Genomic DNA, 24,450 nt, shown 5'->3' with positions numbered 1-24,450 from the left:
TAACAGGTGGTGCGACTTGTTCCAAAGTCCATTCTTTGGGAAGAGTAATATCTTGCCATTGAATCATTTTAGGGACTTGGATCTTAGCATCAGGTGTGGAACATTGAATCAACATAGTTTTTCCAGCAGGATCACGTCCTCTAGACCGAGGAGTTAGCTGGGAATCAAGCAATCTATAAAAAATTCGGTAAATAAGAGTAAAGGGTCTACTACCATCATCCATATCATATCCAGATGTCAATATATTCAAAGTTAAAGCTTTATTCACTTGTAATATATATATATATTACAAGTGAATGCCCCCCCACCCCAAAAAAAAAAAAAAAAAAAAAAAAAAAAAATATATATATATATATATATATATATATATATATATATATATATATATATATATATATATATAGATATATATACCTGATGTGCTATAAGTGCTTGCTAGCAACAAAGAACAAAATACAAGCTTACAATTTGTCATGCCAATACACTCAATAATGTCATAGACATATTGCCATTGTTACAAGTGAATGCCCCCCACCCCAAAAAAAAAAAAAAATATATATATATATATATATGTATATATATATGTGTGTGTGTGTGTTGAAATTTTAAATTTTGGTCTTAATAGCCCCCAATTTTAAAAAAAAAACTGGTATACATATTTAATTTGAAAAATTAAGATTTGCCCTTAAATATATATATATATATATATTTTTTTTTTTTGGATCTCCTTTGAAATAGCGTCGAGTTCCATTTTGATAATTGTGTTGAAATGTTTAAGAAACACTTATTTTATATATTATACTTTGTTGACATTTTTATAATATCAAATGTTTAAGAAACACTTATTTTATATGTAGTATTTTGTTGAATATGGAATAGATGTTAGTTTTTATTTTCATAAAAAAAAAAAAAAATTGTTTTAAGCTTTGGCCCTCCAAGTTCGAATCCTGGGTTGTCCCTGCCACAAAATAACAAGTGACCTCAACACCCAAAAGGTAGTGTAGTGCACCAATATCCTTGAGGGCAAACTTCGATTGCAATGTAGAGATAGTGGGTGAAAAAAGATAGGAATTTCTGTTGGTCACAATAATGTCATCAGCATACACTAATATAAAAATGTGAACACTATCTCGATCATATAGAAACAAAGAGGTCGGCCTCATATTTGGAAGCACATAACTCATGATGGAGTAGGAAGCTATATGCAATTAAACTGCGCTCTTAGGCTTGCTCAAGATTATATAGTGTATTAGTGTTAGTATCAATGAAGCCAGGAGTTTGAGTCATGTAAACTGATTTCATCAAATGTCTATTCAGAAAAAAATCATTATTAACGTCAAGTTGTTTGATGACCCAACTATTTGAGATAGAAAATGGATAGTACAATGTGAACAATTGTGGGTTGAACCACAAGATTGAATGTGTTAGAATAATCGAGGCAAGGTTGTTGATGAAATCCCTTTACTAAAGCCTAACTTTGTACCAATCAATAGAGCCATTGGGCTTGCGTTTGAAACTAAGAAGATCTTAACCTTTATAATAGAGAAGCATTCGAGGTTTCCTGGAAAGTTATTTGTTGTGGTAAGTATGATGGACATTTGACAAGGAAGAGAATAAGTGCGTAAGAGAGATGCGATTGGGTTGATAGCAAAAAAAAAAAAAAAGGGTGAAGAAGAAGATGAGTCGAGGGACATAAATGTTCTAAAAAAATGGCCCTAAAACCAAATTGAAGCAAACTTGTATTGGATTGTAACAATCTTTTTACAATGTACAAGATTAGGACTGTTACATGCAGGGAAGATCATGGCAGGAAACAAGTAAGTACATTTATGGCAAGGCGAACAAGTGTGCTGATCTTTTGTGTAATACTTTAATAAAAGAGCTAAGAAATTATACAGTTCTTATGGTGGACCACGTCACTTGTCCATCATTCCACTAAAAGACTCACACCTGTTTAAAATTGAAGTGTCAGAAAAGCATTATTAACATCATTCTCTAAAAAAAAAAAATGAACATTCTCAAAGTAGGTTCATGGATAACTTGGCCCATGTTAGCAAGGACGGATCCAAGATTTCAAGTTAGAGAGGGCCGGAGTATAAGCAAAAAAATAAAAATAAAAAATACTTCAAAGAGGCATTCATATAGTATTAACAAATTATAAATACACAAAATCATTGCTTAATACATTAAGATGCAATCATCTATCAACAAAGATAAAATAATAATAATAATAATAATGTTGTTTTTTAATACTAGGCTGATTAAAATTTTTTTTTTTTGGTTGAAATTAGAGCATTCACAGTAGTGGTGTTAAAAAAATTTAGTTTTTAGCACCTTAAAAAACTATTTTATTTATTTTGCCATCTTATGTTACAATACACCAAACACCAAAATTCTATTTTATCTATTTTTCAATTGAAGGAAGAAAGATAATCTTAATAAAATATTGTATTTTATTTTTAACAACTTGCTATAATCAACTGGTGTTTATACCAGTTTACTGTAGTTGCAAGAAATTTAGTTTTAACTTCTCAAATGACACATAGTTTTTTGGTAGTAAAATAACTTTTTTGCTAAAATACAATCATTATTGTGAAGGCTTTTATTAATTTTGTTAAGTTTTTGGGCTGGATAGTTGCTAGTTGGGCTAGACTGGCTAGAAAATTAGAGAGGAGGGGGGTCTTAGGTTTTGAAAAAGAGGCCAACTAAAAAAATGAAAAAATATAGGGTAAACTACATATTTGATCCCTATCATTTACACCATATTTCAATTTGATCCCTAACTTTTCAATTGTGTCAATTTGGTTATTAACCTTTCAATGTCATATCAATTTAATCTCTGTTATTATATCTTAAATGAAAATTGATGACATGACAAATGGCCAAAATAAATTTTTAGTTTATTGTCACATTAACGAAAGCTTTGGCTAGAAAATTAGAGAGGAGGGGGGTCTTAGGTTTTGAAAAAGAGGCCAACTAAAAAAATGAAAAAATATAGGGTAAACTACATATTTGATCCCTATCATTTACACTATATTTCAATTTGATCCCTAACTTTTCAATTGCGTCAATTTGGTTATTAACTTTTCAGTGTCATATCAATTTAATCTCTGTCATTATATCTTAAATGAAAATTGATGACATGACAAATGGCCAAAATAAATTTTTAGTTTATTGTCACATTAACGAAAGCTTTTTTTTTTTTTTTGGTCATTAGATATGTCATTAATATTCAAAAAATAATGGTAGAGACTAAATTGACACAATACTGAAAAGTTAAGGATAAAATTGACATAATTAAAATATGATATATAGAATAACGAAGTAGTGTACCCAAAAATATAATAAGTAAAAAAAAAAAAAAAATGGGACCAGAACCCATTCTTGTGAAGCCCAAATATGACCCTTTTTCACGGATTCTTTTCTTTTTCTTTTTTTGCTTCCTTGGCAAAAATCTATTTCGTCGCCTGAGAGATTCGAACTCTCGCGGGGAAACCCCATGTACTTAGCAGGCACACGCCTTAACCACTCGGCCAAAGCGACGGTTGATGACAGATTCTATGATAGGTTTTCTTTCAGGCGAGGCGGGCACTAATTTTAGCTTTAAGCCAAACGTTCATGACCGTTGGCCCCATTACACAAAAACAGTTGGTGTGTTACTGTCCCATTTTCATGGATGAAATCCAGATGGATCTTCCACAATCTCAGCTCCCAACTTCCCTCTTGGGTTTCCAATCTCCTCTCTCCCTTCAAGGCTCAAACCCACCAAAACCCACTTTCAGAACCCTCCAAATTTGTCCTCAACCATGCAGACTTAAGCCTCCTCTTATCCATTTGTGGAAAAGAATGTCTTCTCCATTTGGGTTCTTCCATCCATGCCTCCATCGTAAAAAAATCCGAACTTTTAGACCTTGAGAACCGGCTTAGTACTCGAAGTGCACTTGTTGTTTGGAATTCTCTTCTGTTCATGTACTCAAAATGCGGTGAACTGTCAAGTGCAGTTAAGCTGTTTGATCATATGCCTGTCAAAGATACTGTTTCGTGGAATACGGTTATGTCTGGCTTTTTAAGGAATGGGGAGTTTGATATGGGTTTTGGGTTATTTAAACGAATGCGTGATTCCGGTTTATATCAATTTGATAAAGCTACTTTGACTACAATTTTATCAGCTTGTGAGGGACCAGAGTTTTGTTATGTGAGTAAAATGATACATACTTTAGTAATTTTAAATGGGAATGAGCAGGAACTTACGGTGGGAAATGCTTTGATAACATCATACTTTAAATGTGGGTGTATTTGTTCAGGAATGCAGGTTTTTGATGAAATGCTTGAAAGGAATGTTATTACTTGGACGGCTGTGATCTCGGGCCTTGCACAGAATGAGTGTTACGAGGAAAGTTTGAAACTTTTTGTAAAGATGCAGTGTGGATCAGTGGATCCGAATTTATTGACATATTTGAGCTCGCTCATGGCATGTTCAGGTTTGCAGGCATCAAGTGAAGGGCGTCAAATTCATGGGCTCCTTTGGAAATTGGGAATTCAATCAGATTTGTGCATTGAGAGTGCACTAATGGACATGTATTCAAAGTGTGGAAGCGTAGGAGATGCATGGAAAATCTTCGAGTCTGCGGAAGAACTTGACGAGGTTTCCATGACTGTTATCCTTGTGGGTTTTGCACAGAATGGATTTGAGGAAGAAGCTATTCAGATATTTGTTAAAATTATTAAGTCAGGTATTGAGGTTGACCCAGACATGGTTTCTGCTGTCCTTGGGGCATTTGGAGTTGATGCTTCTTTGGGTCTTGGTACACAAATTCACGCTTTAGTTATCAAGAAGAACTTCAGTGATAATACTTTTGTCATCAATGGACTTATAAACATGTACTCCAAGTGCGGGGATTTGGAGGATTCAATCAAAGTCTTCCATCTAATGTCTCAAAGGAACTCAGTCTCATGGAACTCTTTAATTGCAGCTTTTGCTCGTCATGGGGATGGCTCCAAGGCACTAGAAATGTATGATGAGATGAGGTTGGAAGGCATACAGCCTACGGATGTTACATTTCTGTCTTTGCTCCATGCTTGCAGCCATGTTGGGTTAGTTGAAAGGGGAATGGAGTTGCTGGAATCCATGGCTAAAGATCATGGGTTGAGTCCAAGATCAGAACACTATGCTTGTGTTATCGACTTGTTGGGTCGGGCTGGACTTCTTACTGAAGCAAAACAGTTTATTGCCAGATTACCTGAGAATCCTGGTATAGAGGTTTGGCAAGCATTGCTTGGTGCTTGTAGCATTCATGGTGATTCAGAGATGGGAAAGTATGCTGCAGATCAGTTGATTTCGGCAGCACCTGAAAGCCCAGCACCATATGTTTTATTATCCAATATATATTCTTCAGAAGGGAGATGGAAAGAGAGAGCAAGGACTATTAAGAGAATGAGGGAGATGGGGGTGTCAAAGGAAATAGGTATGAGTTGGATTGAGATTGAAAAGAAAATCCAAAGCTTTGTTGTTGGTGACAAAATGCATGCACAATCTGGAAACATATATGGGGTTTTGGCTGAGTTGTTTAGACACATGACAGCTGAAGGATATGCTCCAGATAAGAGGTTCATTCTCTATTACTTGGATCAAGATGGGAAGGGAGAGCCATTGGTTTGATACCACTCAAATAATTCTAATATTCTGTGTTCAGTCTAATAATCTGTCTATGTAATTGGATGGTTGGATTATTAGTTGGTTGGTGATTTAAAAGTTAGTTGAGCTTCTAACATTCACTATCTTTCATAGAAACAAAGTTTTGGCAGGTGTTGTATCTGTATATACTCATGGTTATGTTAGCTGTTTGGGGACTTTTGGGGCAGAAGAAGAAAATGAAAGTTGTATTTTTTAAATCAGTCAGGGTCAGATTTTAACCAAAATATGGTTTGATAATTTTGATTTTTCTGGAAATTGCCAATGGTCTTTGGGCCAAATGGCACCTCCAACACCCATATAAGTATGGTTGGTTGGTGAGGATGGGGGTACAATTCCCCTTGGGTGCGTGAGTAACTTACCAAGAAAAAAAATTGGTAATAGAAATTAAAAAATAACAAATTCTGGAAATTGTTATCTAAGTTTTGACATTTCAAATTGAGTTGGAATTTATCAAACTTGTCTTGAAGCTGGCAGTTCCTAAGCCTTTCTACTTCTCAGTATCAAATTGCTTATCCTTTTGCAGTCAGGAAATCAGCACATGGATCTGAATTTTCATGGAATCAATTATTCTGCAGAAGTATGTTTAAATGGGCACAAAAAGGTCATGCCAAAAAGGGGATGTTTCAGAAGCATTCTCGCAATGTCACTGATATTCTTGTTCACTCACCAGATCATTGTGGGAAAATTCCTCCTAAGGGGGGTAAGGTGTTGACCATGAGGTTTATAGCTAAATCCAAAACCTATTCAATTTATATATTATTTTATTTTAGAATTACATACATGATTTTGGATCCCATGCGAGTGGAATGGTGGGGTAAAAACCTAAATTTTGATATGCTTGGAAGACATGCAATGTAATAATAATTTGTTTTCATGGTAGACTGGAAACAATGTTGCCATGCAATACGTTCAGGGTTGGGATTGGATGGCTCCTATAAGGTGACTATATTTATTACCTTTGATTGTGGTTAATTTTTTTTCCATAATGATATTGTTTCTTCTAGTTTGTTGTTGGAAAATAAGAGATGGTAAATGCCTATTTGTAAGAAATGATTATAAATTTCATGTCGGAATCAAAATGAGACAGTTTACTGTCTATGGATGTTTGTAACATATTTTTAGATGATAGTGTCAGGGTGATAATTCATCAAGAGATCAGTTATACAGTGGAGAATTATTTGGTTGAAAATGGGTCAAAGGTATAAGTATAATTCTTATGTAGTTTATGCAGCTCATTCGTGGAAGTTCTGATTTTGAGAGAAAAAGAGGAATTATGAGAACAACTGTAAGGGTGTCTTGATAACCAAAATGGACCAATGCACTGGTCCATTTCTTAGATCCTTATATGAGTGGATATTAGCTTCAGGATAGTTTTCCATTTCTAATTTACTTTTTGAGGATAAACGGCAGACAATTTCTAATTTACTTGAGATGCTTGATCGTTGTAATTATCATTAAAAATTGTTGGTGTATTTCTTGCATGGGTTGCACCTTTGCTATTTAATGAATATTTAATTATAATAAAAAGAAAAAAGAAATTCCATGGGCATTCACTTCTTATTGTGTCTTTTGCATTTAAGAATGTGTTCTCGTTCTATTTTAACCTAGAAGAGTGCTATGTCCACAATATTTTGACAAGATTTTCACAACAAATTATAGGTTGTAAGTTGTTATTGGTTCTAATTTGAATTTACAACTTAAATTATTTTTTTGCCCACCCATAACAACCAATAACAACTTACCACCTATGATTTGTTGTAAAAATGATGTGGACATAGCATTTCTCTTTTAACCTATCCATATGGTCTCCTGCCAGTTGAATAAATCAAAGCAAAATGATTCATAGAATATATCAAAGCAAAATGATTCTGTTTCTAAGTACTTGACCGCTGTACTATTACAGGGATAAGAACACTGGCATATGGGATGAGGTGTCTGTATTAATAACTGGGGTGAGTTGTATTGCATAATTTCCTTCCTGAACAATAAATATGTGATAAACTATCATGTTAATGATATTTGGAACTTTTAAAAGAATGCACTAGTGCAAACATTAGTAGTATTCTCATAAGTTGTAGATATGCATGGTTATGAAACATGTAGTGTACATTTCTTCTTCTTCCATGTAGTTACTAATTAACGTTTATTCGTGGTCGTGCAATCCTTTCTGAATTATAATATCAATATTTAATGGTGTTTCTGTTCCTTTAGGGGAATTGTTCTATACTTATTGAATCAGATAATTAAGATACTAATGCTTTAATATTTGATTCAGCCAATGAAAATAATTGATCCCCACTTGGTTTCATCTATTTTTTATTATTACAAGAGTGTATATTTGCATGATACAACAGAGTTAGAAAATAGAAGTGCCTAGGTTGCTGAGTGTTCTTTGAATATCCAAGTGACAACAGGAGTTGAGGGAAACATTTGTTTAGAAGGGCATATTCCGACTCAACATGTGTCTGCTGGATCACAAATACAATATTCGTTTCCAGAGGTCAGTGATAGCATTCATTATTATTATTATTATTATTATTGATAAGTAATAACTTCATTGAAAAAAGAAGAAGAGAAAATACAGAGGGAAAAATAGCGCACAGGCCATGTGCTCGAAGCAACAGGGGAAAAAACCTAAGTAACAATGAAAGTACAAAAATCAAGCATAATAGGTAAAGAAATAAAAGTAAAAACACCCGTAGCATTTGCCCAATCAACCTAAGTAACAATGAATGCTATCACTATGTTATGCTATCTAGTGATAGCATTCATTCTTATGTTAATTTGTGAGGAATAGTCTCTTTTCAGCTTGCCTCTTTGTCAAGCCATCAAAACTTAAGATACTCTTGTTTCGCCAAGAAGTTATTAACCATTAAGAGCAAACTTCTTTTATTTGTAGTATCTTTAGTACAGTTTTAACTTTATGCTCCATTGGATTGCTCCCACATGAGAAAAAAAAAGAAAAAGGATTAGACCAGCTTGGAGTTAACGTTAAGGAACTAGGTTATGCGAGCTATCTACATTCTTCGTCCCAATTTCGGTGAAGAGGACTTGTTGACTTATTCTAGCATCTTATGCAACCTGTAATACTTGCCATAGAAGTCTGTTTATTAATAACCCTGGCTCTTTTGGTGTTAATACCATTCCTCCTCATACTTCTGACACTCTGTATACCCTCTCTTTTTTACTCTAGTTCCTGTTTTTCTTTTGTCAGCTAAAGGATTGCTTTTGTTTCTACTTATTGAATATGCTCTTAAGTCTTATCTATTTGAGGTATAGAATTTACTATAGTGATATGTTCACCTTGTTTTACTATATATATATCAACCGCCAGGTTTTTGCTAGAGCACATGTCCTAAAGCTTAACTATTCTTGGCCTCTTCAGTTTTCCTTGTTATTCCGATTGTCTGTCTTTGATGCTTATATCTTCTGCTTATGATTCGGTAAAATGAACTTATATTTTTCACTTTTTTTCTTCCTTGTCAATATCTTACAAAATAATAGCATGATATTGTACATTTAGGTAATGAACTTCCTTCTTGATTGATTGACTGATATTGTACATTACCATTAAAGAGAGGTGAAAGCATAAATGAACCCCTCCTCCCCCAAGTAAAAAAACTGCATACTGCACCCGAAGAACAGAAGGAATATAGCCTCCATCACTTATCTGAGCTTTGGATTATCCAAAATGGTATCTAGAAATGTGTAGTTTTTTATTACTGAGCATTTGGAGCATCCGATTATTAGGGATTTGACTATGTTGCATTTTAATCTAGTTTTAGGCTCTCAACACTTCTGTTGTAGGTTATAATGGTATTAATTCGCAGCTTTTCTTCTAGAAGCCTGAATTATGGTGGCTGAACTGTATGGGAAAACTATCCTTGTACAAAGTTCATATTACTGTTGATGTGAAAGGATATGGAGAGTCTAATGCTTGGAGCCATCTATTTGGCTTCTGAAAAATTGAGAGCCATATTGATAGTTCCACAGGTGGAGGGTATTGCTTTATATGCCTTCTAGAATTGAAGCTTTTACATAGGTTTTTATTTTGATATTATGATATGTAGTCTATAAATTGTTGCCTTACAGAATTACAGGTTGTTCAAGGTCAACGGACAGCCTATTTTTATCCATGGTTGTGATTGGATTTTGGCAGATGGGTTACTTCGTCTATGAAACAGACATAAAGTTTCATGCTGATATGAATTTTAATATGATTCGCTGTTGGGGTGATGGATTGGCTGAGAAGCCAAAATTTTATCATTATTGTGATATTTATGGACTTCTGGTACACTCTCTTTCTCTCCCCCTGTGTGTGTGTGTTGTGAGAGTGATCAATTACGAAGGGTGTATACAAAATAGAAGTACATATATATATATATATTAAAATAGAAGTACCAATATATATATATATATATATATATATATATATATATATCCACACAGGGAACATAGCTTTACATGGTTCTAAGCTGGATGAATCTGGTTTTAGATTTTTAATTAAGCTTCTTTTTTTGTTTTTTCTTGAAAGACTTGGAAATTTGTTTGGGTTTGGACTCTGGGAAGAGAAAGTTATGTAGTTGATGGTTTTGATGAGATTGGTGTTTGATTTTGTAGTTTATTTGGAATTTCAAGTAATGGGTTAGAACTATTTTTGGTTCAATCATGAGTTTTGCTATGGATTTTTTTTCCACACTTTTTATTGTGTTTCTGCTGTTTGGTTTCAATTGGGTGGTTGGTTGATTACTAGGTTGTTTTTGTGCTTCATATTGATATGATTATGCAGATGGGTGTGTTTTGTTTTTTTATATTGTCTTTGTTGGTCCTAACTAATTTGCATAGGAGTTGGATTTAAGAATATGTTGTCTGCAACAAGTGTAAATCTCTCACTTGAGAGTAAAAACAGTGAAATGGAAACATATGAGCTTACCAAAAGTAACTTTCGTATTATATGGTGATGAGTCTGCCTACATCAAACTTGTAAGATAAAATGGTTGTTTTTTCCCTCTCCTTTTTGAGTTGAATGGGACAGTGACAAATCATAAGTGTAATGTTTGCTCATATGCAAACAGTATTCTGCAAGGTTTGCCAAGGTGTTAGAAACTTGCAATTAGGAAGAATTGGAATGATAGAGAAGCATTAAGACATTCACATATATAATTTTTAACTGAGTATGTGATATATGATATATTAGGTTTACGTAGTTAAAAGATTGATGAGAAGTAACATGATTTGCAATAGGGGATTGAACTGCATGGTTGGTTTGCATATGGAAAATAAGATTATAATCTTAAGCTAATGGATCAATTAGTTCTTGTCTATCCGAGTTATATTATCCTATTTATATGTGTTGGAAGCTTTGTTAATCCATTCCAATCAATTTTACACATACCCATGTTTACAGTCCAGAGATATGGATAAAGTTTTATGCCATCCCATCAGGTATGGTTTTATATGATCTCTGATTGACATTTAAGCTCAAAATTAATTTCATCCTCCTGCATATATAAAAGGGGAATTCAGGAAAAACTATTTACTCTCTTGGAAACACCCAAGTTACATTCGCAACCCAATTTCACTCTCTCTTACATAAAAATGCCCAAAGGTTAATCTTTCAATTTAAGTCCCGAAGTTCTGTTCTTTTCAATCAAATTCTCAAACTTATGAAACTGATTCGATTTGCAAATTTTTCCTTGCTCCATTATGTTATGGTTGAAAGTAATCGAAATGGACGAAAGCTTCGAATTCAAATTGGAATGATTGATTGATCTTATATGTTTGGGATTTTATTTAACACAATTAAAACTTGGGATCCAATCTGAAATAAGGTATATATTTTGAGTCTTTTTATGTGATCTGTCTCTACTCACTCTCCTATTCTTTTTTTTCTTTTTCTTTTTGATGGATACTCACTCTCCTATTTTATTTTTATTTTATCAAGTTTTGCAGTTTCTTTAGATTGCCAGTGCCATTTTAGTAAGTAGTGAGTCTATGGATTTGCCAGCCTTGCACAGTTCAGTTGTACACAAGTTAGCGGCAAGTAATAAGGGAATTGGGCAATTATATACCATTGATTGGTATGGGCTTGACTGTAATGCTTGCTGGCTAATAATGCCCAGATAAGGTGCATTATGAACTATTTCAAGGCTTTTATTTTAGGTTGTAGAACCTTCTCAAAAATGTGCTTAGGCTTAGCCCAAATAAAACAAAGTAAGAGGAAAAATAAGAAAAAAAAAAAACCATCAAAGATGTGAGCCTCCTCTGCAAATTGGGCCTAGGTTAACTTCAGCTGGAGAACATTCCGTTTTTAAAAAAGCAGTTCAGTCTATCTATCATTTTCCCCCCTGGATAATACTCTTCATTAGCAAAACCAAAAAGGAACAAAGAAATTATGAAAAAAGGGAAGTGAGTCCATTTTGCTCATAGATCCCAAGGAAAGATAGAGGAGATGGAGATCTACCATAATTTATAGTTAAAAAAAATTTTTTAAAAAAAAAAAAAAAAAAAAAAACCTTACATGATAGACATCTATCATATAACTTTAGGTATTTTTTTTAATTATAATTTTTTATTATGATATTTTATTTACTTTACATATAAATTTTAACTAATCAGTTATTCATGTAATGCATGGCAAAAATTAATAAAATATAATTCTTACTTTTTTTTGGTCTAAATATGAAATTGATAATTATGGTAATTATTAACAAAAATTATGAAATTTAATAATGATGATAATTATTAATAAGAATTATAAAATTTGCTAATTATGATAATTATTGAAAGATATGTATTTCAATTTTTAATGTATTAGAACTATATATTCTAAAATTTAAAAGAAATATGACGTGGTAAGATTATAATGTATAGTTTAAATACATAATAGAACTCAAATAATGAAGTTGAAAAACCAAAATAGCATGAACCAAAACAGCAAAAAATTAAAATAAAATTCGTCCTTACTGTGCAAAACCCATATACGTCCTTATTCAAAATAGCAATACCCAAACTGTGAAGATATCAAAATATAGCAACGGCCAAATCAATCAAAATATAGCAAAACCCATCAATATTGAGAACAAGAAACAAATCACCTGGTCTGATGAGGTAGTGTGGTGATGGACTGAGCAGGTTCGGTGAAGTAGTTCAACGGCAAGCGGAGGTTTGGTGGGGTAGTGCAGTGACAAACGGAGGTCTAGCGAGGATTGTGGCTGGAGACGCAAGAGCTGAGGAGGGAGTGAGATTTTAGGGAAAATGTGAACTAGGGTTTTTTTTTTTTTTTGAGATGTTATTAGGCATGTTAGGATGTATTGATTTTACAATGAGTTTAAGTAAAAGTTTGATGTGGCATGTCTTTATTAGCTGGTGTAAACCAAACGGTTTACACCCTGTCCTTATTAAATTTAATCTCATACAAATATATAAGAATGATGATGTCTGAAATTGTGAGCCTTCCACAACTTATATTTTTATCTTTTACTATTTTTCTAAATATAAAATATGATATTTATATTAATTATAGAAATTTATTATTATTATTATTATTATTAAGCATTCCCTTCCCTCAGTTGTAACTATTGAAATTTTTTATTTAAAAAAAAACATAAATATGGTAGCTAGTGTTTTCGTGATTTATTAGAAAACTAATGTGACTTGAAAATTATTTCATACATATTTTTGTTTCATAGTTGGAGAATAAGGGAGTTAAACCATAGACATCTTTGTTGGACACCCGAGGTAGTACAATTGAACTGTAAAGTTCTTAACTAATCAAACTTGAACTAAATTTTAGGAACCAAAAATATATTTCAATCCAAAAATTATAATCTAACCGGATTTTATTGTATGTAAGACTATGAGAGTCATAAATAAGTTAGATAATGTAAGGAGTTTGAGATTTTTAAATATTTTGAGGAGAAATTGTAAAATTTTTAAATTTGATGAATGAAAATCAAACCTTCAACTAAATTTAAGGAATGGATTAATATATTTCAAGTTAATAATTATAATCTAACTGAATTATACTGTTGCCAATGCCATCTTGACTTTTTTTTGTTTTCTTTATACAAGATAGAAATTCTACTCTAGCCTAATCTAAGTGTATATGTGTGTAAAGCTCCCTCCTGGAAACTTGAACTCTGGCCTTTACCCCCCATACTCCACAAGAACTTATACTTGTCAAGTGACCATTGCATCAAAGGTGTGCGGTGGTTGCCATCTTGACTTATGAATGTAGTTTAAAACTGATACATGAGACTTTTTACAACACTTACTTAAGTTATTATTAGTATTATTATTATTTGGTAAAAACCGAACCTTCGTAAATTAATGAGAACAATAACATCATGATTAAGTGGACAAAGCCTCTCGTAGTACAGTCTCAAGTTATCATAAGCATGCATAAGTCTATAGGAGGACTATCAAAAAGAATAAAATCCTGGTCAGAACCAGAGTCTCTTTTAGCCAAAGCATTTGCACACTTGTTAGCTTCATAAAAATAGTAACTCATCTTTGCCTGAGGAATTAAATTAATGAGAGTTATGCAATCCATAATAAAAGAAGCATGATGTAAATTATAACAGTTATACTCTTCTGTAACCCAACCAAGCAATACTCTTGCATCAATTTCAAGTTCTACTGCCAAAAGATTCAAAACAATGCACAACAACAACCCATATCCCTTCTTTCTCAATAAATTAAAAAAAAAAAAAAAAAACAACAACAACAACCCGTCCCTAACTTCCCAAAGCTTTGCAACAACACTAGTGTTACCCCTGTTGCTCTGATTAAGCCTTTAACCTTTTCGAATTAGGCCACCACCACCATATTATTATTATTATTATTTAAGATTTTTATATTTTTTTTCAAATACTTAGTAATTTTAATACACACACACATGGGGAGAGGGAAAAATGTTTTAAAGAAACTAACAGTAATGTATACCCAAAAAAAGCCTAACTTTTGGATACACAGTATAAGTTTTAAACCTTTTTAACTCACACTCATTTTTCAATGTGAAAATAACCCACTAAGATTCTCATAATTGATATCACTTTCAAGTATTACTGCCGTTTCTAACCTCCATATAACGGTGCCAAGTTTTTCATTATAATTCTACCCCTGATATATATATATATATGTGTGTGTGTGTGTGTGTGTGTGTGTGTGTGTGTGTGAGAGATAGGTTCAAGTTACACTAGGTATAACTCCATAAGAGTTACACATTTTTTAAGCTGTAGATTTTTAAAAGATCAAACGGTTAAAACACTATTGTTCATCATTAAATACTAACCAAATTAATAACATCCTCATTATCTCTTTCCTTATTAATTGCTAATTGTGTTTTTTTTTCCTCTCTCTTTAGTCTTTATTAATTCCTTTCACTGTTCTTTTTTTTTTGCTTCTCCTGCAATTCATCAAACGTTTCTACCCTCATCTTTCTACCCTAACTACTAGAATTACAATAAAACATAAAAAAATGATTAAATCATAAAAATAGAAGCCTTTATTAATTCGATATCCAACCATAGACTCCGAAAATTTCTTCCTGCAAAATCAAACTGTGATTCATGTCTTGTGATCTTGTGCAACAATGAATGGAGTTTAGACCTCTTTGGAGCAAAGTTTCAAAAATGTGTGAGAAAGTCAGATGGTTTTATCAAACTCATTGATATTCTTCTACAAAATTAGTTGGATGCACTAGAGTTTCATGGATTTGTAGTAATAATATGGTTGATTTGCCATCAACGTAATTAAGTGGTACATTGTGGCACTTGAGTGATAGGAAATTAGGATTAGGAAGCTTCTTGTGGATTAGTATTACCCACTGAACCCTCACTCTAACGTGGTTGTGCCAATTTTAGAGGTACATTAGTTTGGTTTAGAAATCTATCGATCCTTAGTGATAATATATATCCAGCAACCACACCATATACAAGTCCTAAGTTTATAGAGTCTATCCTTAGTGATAAAATAATCAGATTGTATCTTAGGTGACGAGGTTGTTTGCAAATCAACAAACATTTAAAAAAGATTTTAAAGAATCAAGTAAATAAAATTGGAACACAAGATACAAGGAAACTAAACTAAAAATAATTAGAAGTTATTTTTAAGAATTCGTGGTCTTAAACATTTTGTTAAAAAGATGAGGAAAGTGATAGAGGTTTTATTTAAGGGAGTAAAAAATTGACTGAAGTAAGGAAAGGTTAGAAAGATGAGGGTAGAAACGTTTGATGAATTGCAGGAGAAGGAAAAAAAAAAGATTACAATGAAAGGACTTAATAAAGACTAAAGAGAGAGGGGAAAAAAAAAACACAATTAGCAATTAATAAGGAAAGAGATAATTAGGATGCTATTAATTTGGTAAGTATTTAATGATATAATGATAAATAATAGTGTTTTTTTTAACCGTTTGATCTTTTAGAAATCTATGGCTTAAAAAATGTGTAACTCTAGGTGTAACTTGAACCCCTCTCTCTCTCTCTCTCTCTCTCTCTCTCTCTCTCTCTCTCTCTCTCTCTCTCTCTCTCTCTCTCTCTCTCTCTCTATATATATATATATATATATATATACATATTAAAAAAGAAAAGATCTCACGTGGGAGAGCATGAGATGCGATCATAAGAACAAAAAAATATAGAATTTTTTTTTCTCTGGTTCAATGTTTAAAGACTTTTTCTATTAAAGAATAAAAATTCTTTGTATGACTCTTTGTTTTCTTTGGTTCAATATTTCAAGGTAAACCTCTTACACTTCTACTCCTTTATATATAGCCCACAACCCTTCATGTCATCTCATCTCAAATACATTCAGGCCAAAAATAATATCACTTATTTTTAACATTTCAATGACACCTACCTAGCTCCAACTCTGTCGTACCATCTAATCTTAACACATATGAGTTGGCTATAACAAAGGAAAGATGACTTGCTTTTTTTCATTGAGTAATGACAAATTATGGTTTTGATGTTGAGATCAGATGTTGTGGGTTTTGTAAAGTATGTAATTGCTTTGGGGCTTTGGGTGTTTGGTGTGGGAAAGTCATAAAAGTATTTTGTTTTAGAACTAAAGAGAAATAAAAATAAACTTTCTAATTGATGATCAATGAGATTAATTACTTTTTTATTATGTTTTAGAACTTATAATTTATAGGTTCTTTTGTAGTTTTTTACCGTTATTTAGTACAATATCAATATGAACCATGACAATAAAAGTAAAAGCCAATGATGCTTTTAAGGTGTTTTTCGTGCTTTATTTTTATTTTTTAATGTGGAAGCCTTGCTAAAGATAGTTAAATCATGATAAATAAAAATGTTTTAAACCGTTTTTCTTTATTTTTATCACATTCTCTATATGCTTGTACTTACAAATGATTTTCTTTTGTTGAGATAATGAAATGAGTTTTTGAGATATGGGGCTCAGTATTTGATTGTGAAAATGCAGTAGTTGAGGAAGTATTTGGGAGCTTCCTTGATTTTTTTTTTGTAATTTTAGGATATGGAAGAATTTTATGCTTTGAATTTAAATTTCTAAATCATTTAATCGATTTAAAAATATAAAGTCTAAAAATAATATAATATGTTCGTCTTCTACAAATGTCAAAAAACTTGACTATTCCAACCTCAAAATTTTAGATTAGCAAATCAATTCTACTCAATAGTCGGAAACCCATTCTATTAAATTTTTTTATACAAAATATGAATTAAGAAAATTGAGATTCAAAGCATTTAGCAATATTTTGGTAAAACATAAATACTATATAGCAAAATGAGTATTATAAATAGGTCTTAATAAACATAAAAATTGTTTCAAATTAATTTGCAAAATTATCTAGTTAACTCTAATGGATCAAGTGGTTTCAATTTGGTTTCTTGTTTATTCCCCCCCCCCCCCCCCCTTGCATAAAGGTAGAATACATAGAATGTGGTTAAGAATTAGGTAATAACTAATAACCAATAATGATTGCCTAGAAAAAAACCAAAACAAGAGTAATTTTGAGAGCACAACATATTTAACTAGCTTTTTAATATCTGTCATTTGATGATATGTGATTGAAGTAACATTATTATCATATATTATCACCACCATCGACAACACCAATCACAATATGCACACGGTACCCAAAAAAAACAAAAAACAAATTGTGAGAAAATTTGTGATCCAAAATCTATCCAAAAAAAAACAGATTAATGGTTGGTTATAAAATCTTGTCATTCTTAGATGTCATAGAAATTTTAATAACCACTAGAAGAAAGGCAAATGAAGTAGGCAACATACATAAAAATAAAAAAATTGAACCTCCCAAAGATAAAAACATGTACCAAGAAAGACCGTGGACTTTGGTGAGCCACAGAATTTAGGAATGGTAATGAAACACGTACAAAAACAACACTTCCGAGGAAACCGAACCGGCACGTACGTAACCGGTGAACTGTAATAGCAATCAACGGGTAATCATGAGTTGCCCGTAACCTTTCATTCCCTCCCTTCCCTCTCCAACGTTCATTTATATAATAAAAGCCTCCTTATGAAACCTTACTTTGTTGTCTCATCTTAGTGCAACAAGTCTTAATTCCATCTTTGCTTTGGCTTTCCACAGAGCTTTGTCTCTCTCTCTTTCTCTTTCCCTCTCATTCTGTGTCTTTTGGATGGAGGGCGAGAAGGCCTAGGATAGGTCTCTCTCGTTGAAAAAAATTGAGAAAGAAAGGGAGTTTCCCTTTTTGACAAAAAAAATCTTTAAAAAAAAAAAATTAAAAAAAAATAATAATAAAGCCCCAGAAAAGAGAGGGATCTTTAATTGTCTACCTTGAACTTGCACTTGTTGTTCATCATGGGTTCCACATTCATTTCTTTAGAAGATGTCAAGAACGAAGCTGTTGATCTTGTAAGCAAACAACACATACATACATACATACATATATATATATAATGTTTTCTTTTGCCATTCTTGTGTTTCATTTGAATATGTTTTCTGGGTTTTTGTTGGATTTTTTTTTGATAAACAATGAAAAACTCAATGTTACACAAATATGTCAAACGGGTTTTCTTTGTTTTATATGTTTTGTCAGCTGGGAATTTTCATCCGCTAAATTTATTCATTTCTTGGTTTGGTTATTTTTTTCTTTTGCTATTCTTTTTTTTTTTCGTGGAAAAGTTTTTGGATGACATGAACTTGGATTGCATGAACTTAGAACTATGTTGGAGCTAATGGTTATAATAAGTTGTTGATTTTCATGAATTGTGATTGTGTCTGTGCAGGAGCGAATTCCTATTGATGAAGTTTTTGAGCAGCTGAAATGTACAAGAAATGGTTTGACAGGAGATGAAGGTGAGAAGAGGCTCCAAATCTTTGGTCCAAACAAGCTTGAGGAGAAAAAGGAGAGTAAAATCCTCAAGTTCTTGGGTTTCATGTGGAATCCCCTATCATGGGTCATGGAGTGTGCTGCTATCATGGCCATTGTTTTGGCCAATGGAGGGGTAACTCTCTCTCTCTCTCTCACACACACACACACACAAGATGTGACATAACGTTGACACCATTATAAAGTGTATGAGACCTTGATATCTTTAACGATGAACAATTCAGGGAAAGCCACCGGACTGGCAAGATTTCGTTGGTATTGTTGTGTTGCTCATCATCAACTCAACTATCAGCTTCATTGAAGAAAACAACGCAGGCAATGCTGCGGCTGCTCTCATGGCAGGTCTTGCCCCCAAAACCAAGGTACACATCACATGTTCATGATCCACGTATACACATGCCCAATACTCAATAATTAATTACACTCGTCGCTGCATTCAATTTTATGAAGAATTTAACTTAATGGATTCATGTGTTTGTAGGTGTTGAGGGATGGGAAATGGAGTGAGCAAGATGCGGCAATCTTGGTACCAGGAGATGTGATCAGCATCAAGTTGGGAGACATCATCCCAGCCGATGCCCGTCTCTTGGAGGGTGATCCTCTTAAAATCGACCAGTCTGCTCTCACCGGTGAATCCCTTCCAGTTACCAAGCACCCGGGCCAAGAGATCTTCTCTGGTTCCACCTGCAAACAAGGAGAGATTGAGGCTGTTGTTATTGCCACTGGTGTTCATACCTTCTTTGGCAAGGCTGCTCACCTTGTGGACAGCACAAACCAAGTTGGTCACTTCCAAAAGGTATACTAGCCAGCTAATAAATTGCATGCTAAATTTTAACAATCCACATATATTTCTTCGGGGATTTTTTTTTTTTTGGTTGGATTGATGTTTTGATGGTTGTTGATAATTTGATCAGGTGTTGACAGCCATTGGTAACTTCTGTATCTGCTCTATTGCGGTGGGCATGCTAATTGAGATTGTAGTGATGTACCCAATCCAACACAGGAAATACAGAGAGGGTATTGACAACATGCTGGTGCTTCTTATTGGAGGTATCCCAATTGCTATGCCAACGGTCTTGTCTGTGACCATGGCTATTGGGTCTCACCGCCTGTCGGAACAAGGTGCTATCACAAAGAGGATGACAGCCATTGAGGAGATGGCAGGAATGGATGTCCTATGCAGTGACAAGACTGGGACGCTCACCCTCAACAAACTCACTGTTGACAAGAACCTGATTGAGGTTGGTGGCTTAAAAGCCAAGTAATGTAATTTGCCAAAGGAAATGCACTTGTAACCATTTTTAAGTATTGGTACTTATCATGGGTGTATTTTTTACTACAGGTGTTTCCAAAAAACATTGATAAGGATACTGTAGTCTTGCTTGCTGCCAGGGCTTCCAGGATTGAAAACCAAGATGCCATTGATGCTTGTATTGTTGGAATGTTGGGTGATCCCAAGGAGGTATGAAATTCTAACTACTTTTTGGCCAATGCATTTCATGTTAGTCTACTTTCTATTCATTGACAAGTTGTAACTGCTGGCTTTGCAGGCAAGAGCAGGAATCACTGAGGTGCATTTCTTGCCCTTCAATCCTGTAGATAAGCGCACAGCAATCACCTATATTGACGAAGATGGCAACTGGCACCGATGCAGCAAAGGAGCTCCTGAGCAAGTACGAAAATCCCCTCTTGAACCATTATAGCATTTCGATATCAGACGTTCAATAAAACATCCTATCAACAAAATTTGCTTCATTGAAATATGATAGAACTAACTATTATACTTGTTTACCAGATCATTGAACTTTGTGATCCAAAGGCGGATGTGAAGAAGAAGGCACACAGCATCATTGACAATTTTGCCGAACGTGGTCTTCGTTCCTTGGGAGTTGCTAGACAGGTAGACTAGTTGTTAATTAATAATAACAGCTTCTTGATTATCAGTAAATGAAATGTGAAAGCTGTATTGAATCGGGCTCTATGCCCTCCCAATGCAGACTGTTCCAGAGAAGACCAAAGAGAGCGCTGGAGGGCCTTGGGAGTTCGTTGGTCTCTTACCCCTCTTTGATCCTCCAAGGCATGATAGTGCAGAGACCATCCGTCGGGCTCTTGACCTTGGTGTCAATGTTAAGATGATCACTGGTGATCAGCTTGCCATTGGAAAAGAGACTGGTCGTAGGCTTGGCATGGGCACCAACATGTATCCCTCTGCCACTCTCCTTGGCCAGAGCAAGGATGAGTCCATTTCTTCCATTCCTGTTGATGAGCTCATTGAAAAGGCTGACGGATTTGCTGGTGTCTTCCCTGGTAATAAAATTTTCATCTTAGCTCTACCAAAAATGATGTCGATATTGATTATTGCATTGCATAGTATTATTAGCAATTCTAATTTGGGGCTTGACAGAGCACAAGTATGAGATTGTTAAGAGGCTGCAGGAGAGGAAGCACATTTGTGGAATGACTGGAGATGGTGTAAATGATGCCCCAGCACTCAAGAAGGCAGACATTGGTATTGCAGTAGCTGATGCTACTGATGCAGCTAGGAGTGCATCAGACATTGTCTTGACAGAGCCAGGTTTGAGTGTGATAGTGAGTGCTGTGTTGACAAGCAGGGCTATCTTTCAGAGGATGAAGAACTACACAATCTATGCTGTTTCCATAACAATACGTATTGTGATGGGGTTCCTGCTTATTGCTCTCATCTGGAAGTTTGACTTCTCACCTTTCATGGTCCTGATCATTGCCATCTTGAATGACGGAACCATCATGACCATCTCCAAGGACAGGGTGAAGCCATCTCCTGTTCCTGACTCATGGAAGCTCAAGGAAATCTTTGCCACTGGGATCATCCTTGGGGCCTACCTGGCCATCATGTCTGTGGTGTTCTTTTATCTTGCAAATGACACCAACTTCTTCAAAGTGAGTGAATCACACGTGTGTTTGGATAAATCTTATTTTGATTAATTGTACAAAAGTATGGTTGTACCTTGAAACAAGTGATGCTTTAGAATACTGCTTTTTAGATTATTTAAAAATAAAAAAAGGCAAGTCAAATAAGAAATAATAGAAATATTATTGTGTATAGAATTTGGATACTAATAATATAACTGTTGCAGAAAGTTTTTGGAGTGAGGGCAATTGCTAATAATGATGCAGAGCTTAACTCAGCCCTTTACCTTCAAGTGAGCATTATTAGCCAAGCACTCATCTTTGTGACCCGATCAAGGAGCTGGTCCTTTGTTGAACGCCCTGGTTTATTGCTTTGCTTTGCCTTCATTGCTGCACAATTGGTTTGTATTTTTATTTGTTATTGTGTTGAACTTGTTCTCACTGCTTTTGTGTGCATGATTACCATATATTGTCCTAATTGAGCTACCTGTTCAAATTAGGTTGCCACTCTCATTGCTGTGTATGCACACTGGGGCTTTGCCAGGATCCATGGCATTGGGTGGGGATGGGCAGGAGTGATCTGGATTTACAGCATCATTAGCTACATCCCTCTCGATGTCCTCAAGTTCATCATCCGATTTGGATTGTCCGGCAAGGCCTGGAACAACATGCTTCAAAACAAGGTGACTAATAATTCTCATTACACAGTATAATCTTTAAGCTCCGTCAGTCAATGTTATTCAATTTAATTTTTGTTTTTGTTTTCTCTTACCATTGCTTTCTCTTTGTGTATGTACCTAATGAAGACCGCTTTCACTACAAAGAAGGATTATGGGAAGGGCGAGAGGGAAGCACAATGGGCCTTGGCTCAACGTACTCTCCATGGTCTCCAGCCTCCGGAAGCATTATATACAGAAAAGAGCAGCTACCGGGATCTTTCTGAGATTGCAGAGCAGGCGAAGAGGCGTGCTGAAGTTGCCAGGTAGATTAAAGAACCAGCCCCATCTAAAATTCACCCCTGAAGATATTTGAACTTAAAAATTCTCAATAAATCCAGCAGGAACATAAGTGATTACAAACTTATATAATTCTGGGAAACTTTGACTTCAACATGTTGTTTCATGGTTCCTTAAATAAACTTCAATGAGGCCCTACTGGAGCAGGAGGCTTTATAAAAGATTGCACCTATGCATTAAATTGGACTAGCTAACAAAGTTTGTATGATAGTCTAGTTAAGCATTCAAATATCGAGTTCATTTAGAAAAATCATTCTTATTTCAAAAACCACATTGAATATAAACTCTTCTTATTTTTTCAGGCTCAGGGAGTTGCACACCCTCAAGGGACATGTTGAATCAGTGGTGAAGTTGAAGGGTCTGGACATTGAAACCATCCAACAGCACTACACAGTTTAAAAGACCTCGTGAAACATATATGGAATGCGGCTGATTCGATAATCAAGTGTATGTAGACAATTAAGGAAGATGAGAGGACAAGGTTTAAAGGAGAAGCTCTTTGTGATGTTTCTTTCTTCATTTGATTTTCTGTGTTTCTTTCCGTGAGGATTTAGAATTGCTGGAATAACCAGATGCTTTGAGACTTGTTGTAGTTGATTTGGAGAATGGAAAAATGAACTCAAAGGGACGGAACGAAGATTAAAGGAGCTATTATATATTATTATAGAAATATTGTGTCATGTTTTAGTATGACAGAAGTCCTTTTGTCTTTCTTCCCAGACATTGTTACCCTTTTCTCCATTTCTATCCTCATTAGATTTTTGGTTTTAGGTTTTCAGGATCAAAAATACTCCTTTGTACTAGTTTTTATAGAAATTTAGTGTGTCATTATAGAAATATAGTGTTTCTCTTCCGTTTTCTTTAGTATTATAGTACCCTTTATCTTAGATCAAAGTTCATTGCCTCTACGTTTTATTGGCATATCAATATCATGCAGGAACCAAATCACTACCTGAAATAAGCAGCAAGATATGTTGCCTCCCATAATTTCTATAAAGCAAGGAAAATAGACACACACTGCCCTACACAGATGACTATATGATTTCTCTAAGTCAGGAGATTGTTTATTGGAATTTCAGATGATTGTGAAACATCAATTTCTATGTATTTCCCCTAAATGGATGTCATGAATGAATTTAAAGGCAACCACTAGATCATTCGGCCAAGGGATTAAAAATGAAAAATAAATAAATAAAAGATGGCCAAGAAATAGCAACTTGTTAAAATTTGGTCAGATTATCCAAATCACAACCCAAAAAAAAACACACACACACATATATATATATATATATATAATAAAATATAATATAATGTAGCTAATTAGTAGTTGTGTTTTCTTAAGTAAAGGTTGCTTAATTTCAGTTCATTTTCTAGTAACACAAGTATTTTTGTATTTGGTTTTCATAAATAAATATAAAGGCAAAACTTAGTTACAATCTCTAACTACTTATGTTTCTCAATTAAATAAAATTTTTAGCTATGAATT

At 34.0% G+C, this 24,450-nt stretch overlaps 2 protein-coding genes and 1 non-coding gene across 6 annotated transcripts; 2 read left to right on the top strand and 1 right to left on the bottom strand.

The window, feature by feature from the left end:
• The first annotated feature begins 3,454 nt into the window (after window positions 1-3,454).
• LOC142641746 (pentatricopeptide repeat-containing protein At3g05340) lies at window positions 3,455-10,393 on the top strand. 4 transcript variants are annotated; one of them, XR_012845457.1, is made up of 4 exons: window positions 3,455-5,607; window positions 6,219-6,414; window positions 6,576-6,634; window positions 8,101-10,393. XR_012845457.1 is itself a non-coding variant. In XM_075816247.1 (2 exons), exons 1-2 carry the CDS (start codon window positions 3,677-3,679, stop codon window positions 6,241-6,243), a joined length of 1,956 nt encoding a protein of 651 aa, XP_075672362.1. In that variant the 5' UTR covers window positions 3,455-3,676; the 3' UTR covers window positions 6,244-7,631. The 4 variants fall into 4 exon arrangements, 2 of the variants coding, with proteins under 2 accessions (XP_075672362.1, XP_075672349.1); XR_012845455.1 differs by having other exon boundaries at window positions 6,219-6,634; XM_075816247.1 differs by lacking the exon at window positions 8,101-10,393 and having other exon boundaries at window positions 6,219-7,631.
• Window positions 3,462-3,543, bottom strand: TRNAS-GCU (transfer RNA serine (anticodon GCU)). Its single transcript has one exon. It is a non-coding gene; the product is annotated as a tRNA-Ser (tRNA).
• A 7,696-nt stretch (window positions 10,394-18,089) lies between the features above and the next one.
• LOC142639504 (ATPase 8, plasma membrane-type) lies at window positions 18,090-23,654 on the top strand. The gene is made up of 14 exons (XM_075813669.1): window positions 18,090-18,581; window positions 18,956-19,174; window positions 19,284-19,421; window positions 19,541-19,855; window positions 19,974-20,300; window positions 20,402-20,521; window positions 20,610-20,732; window positions 20,855-20,959; window positions 21,057-21,366; window positions 21,464-21,978; window positions 22,176-22,349; window positions 22,449-22,631; window positions 22,755-22,930; window positions 23,267-23,654. Exons 1-14 carry the CDS (start codon window positions 18,528-18,530, stop codon window positions 23,361-23,363), a joined length of 2,856 nt encoding a protein of 951 aa, XP_075669784.1. The 5' UTR covers window positions 18,090-18,527; the 3' UTR covers window positions 23,364-23,654.
• The last annotated feature ends 796 nt before the right edge of the window (window positions 23,655-24,450 follow it).

The sequence above is a fragment of the Castanea sativa genome, chromosome 1, assembly GCF_040712315.1.
Source record: "Castanea sativa cultivar Marrone di Chiusa Pesio chromosome 1, ASM4071231v1".
Lineage (NCBI taxonomy): Eukaryota > Viridiplantae > Streptophyta > Magnoliopsida > Fagales > Fagaceae > Castanea > Castanea sativa.
This window is presented reverse-complemented; position numbering and strand designations above follow the sequence as displayed.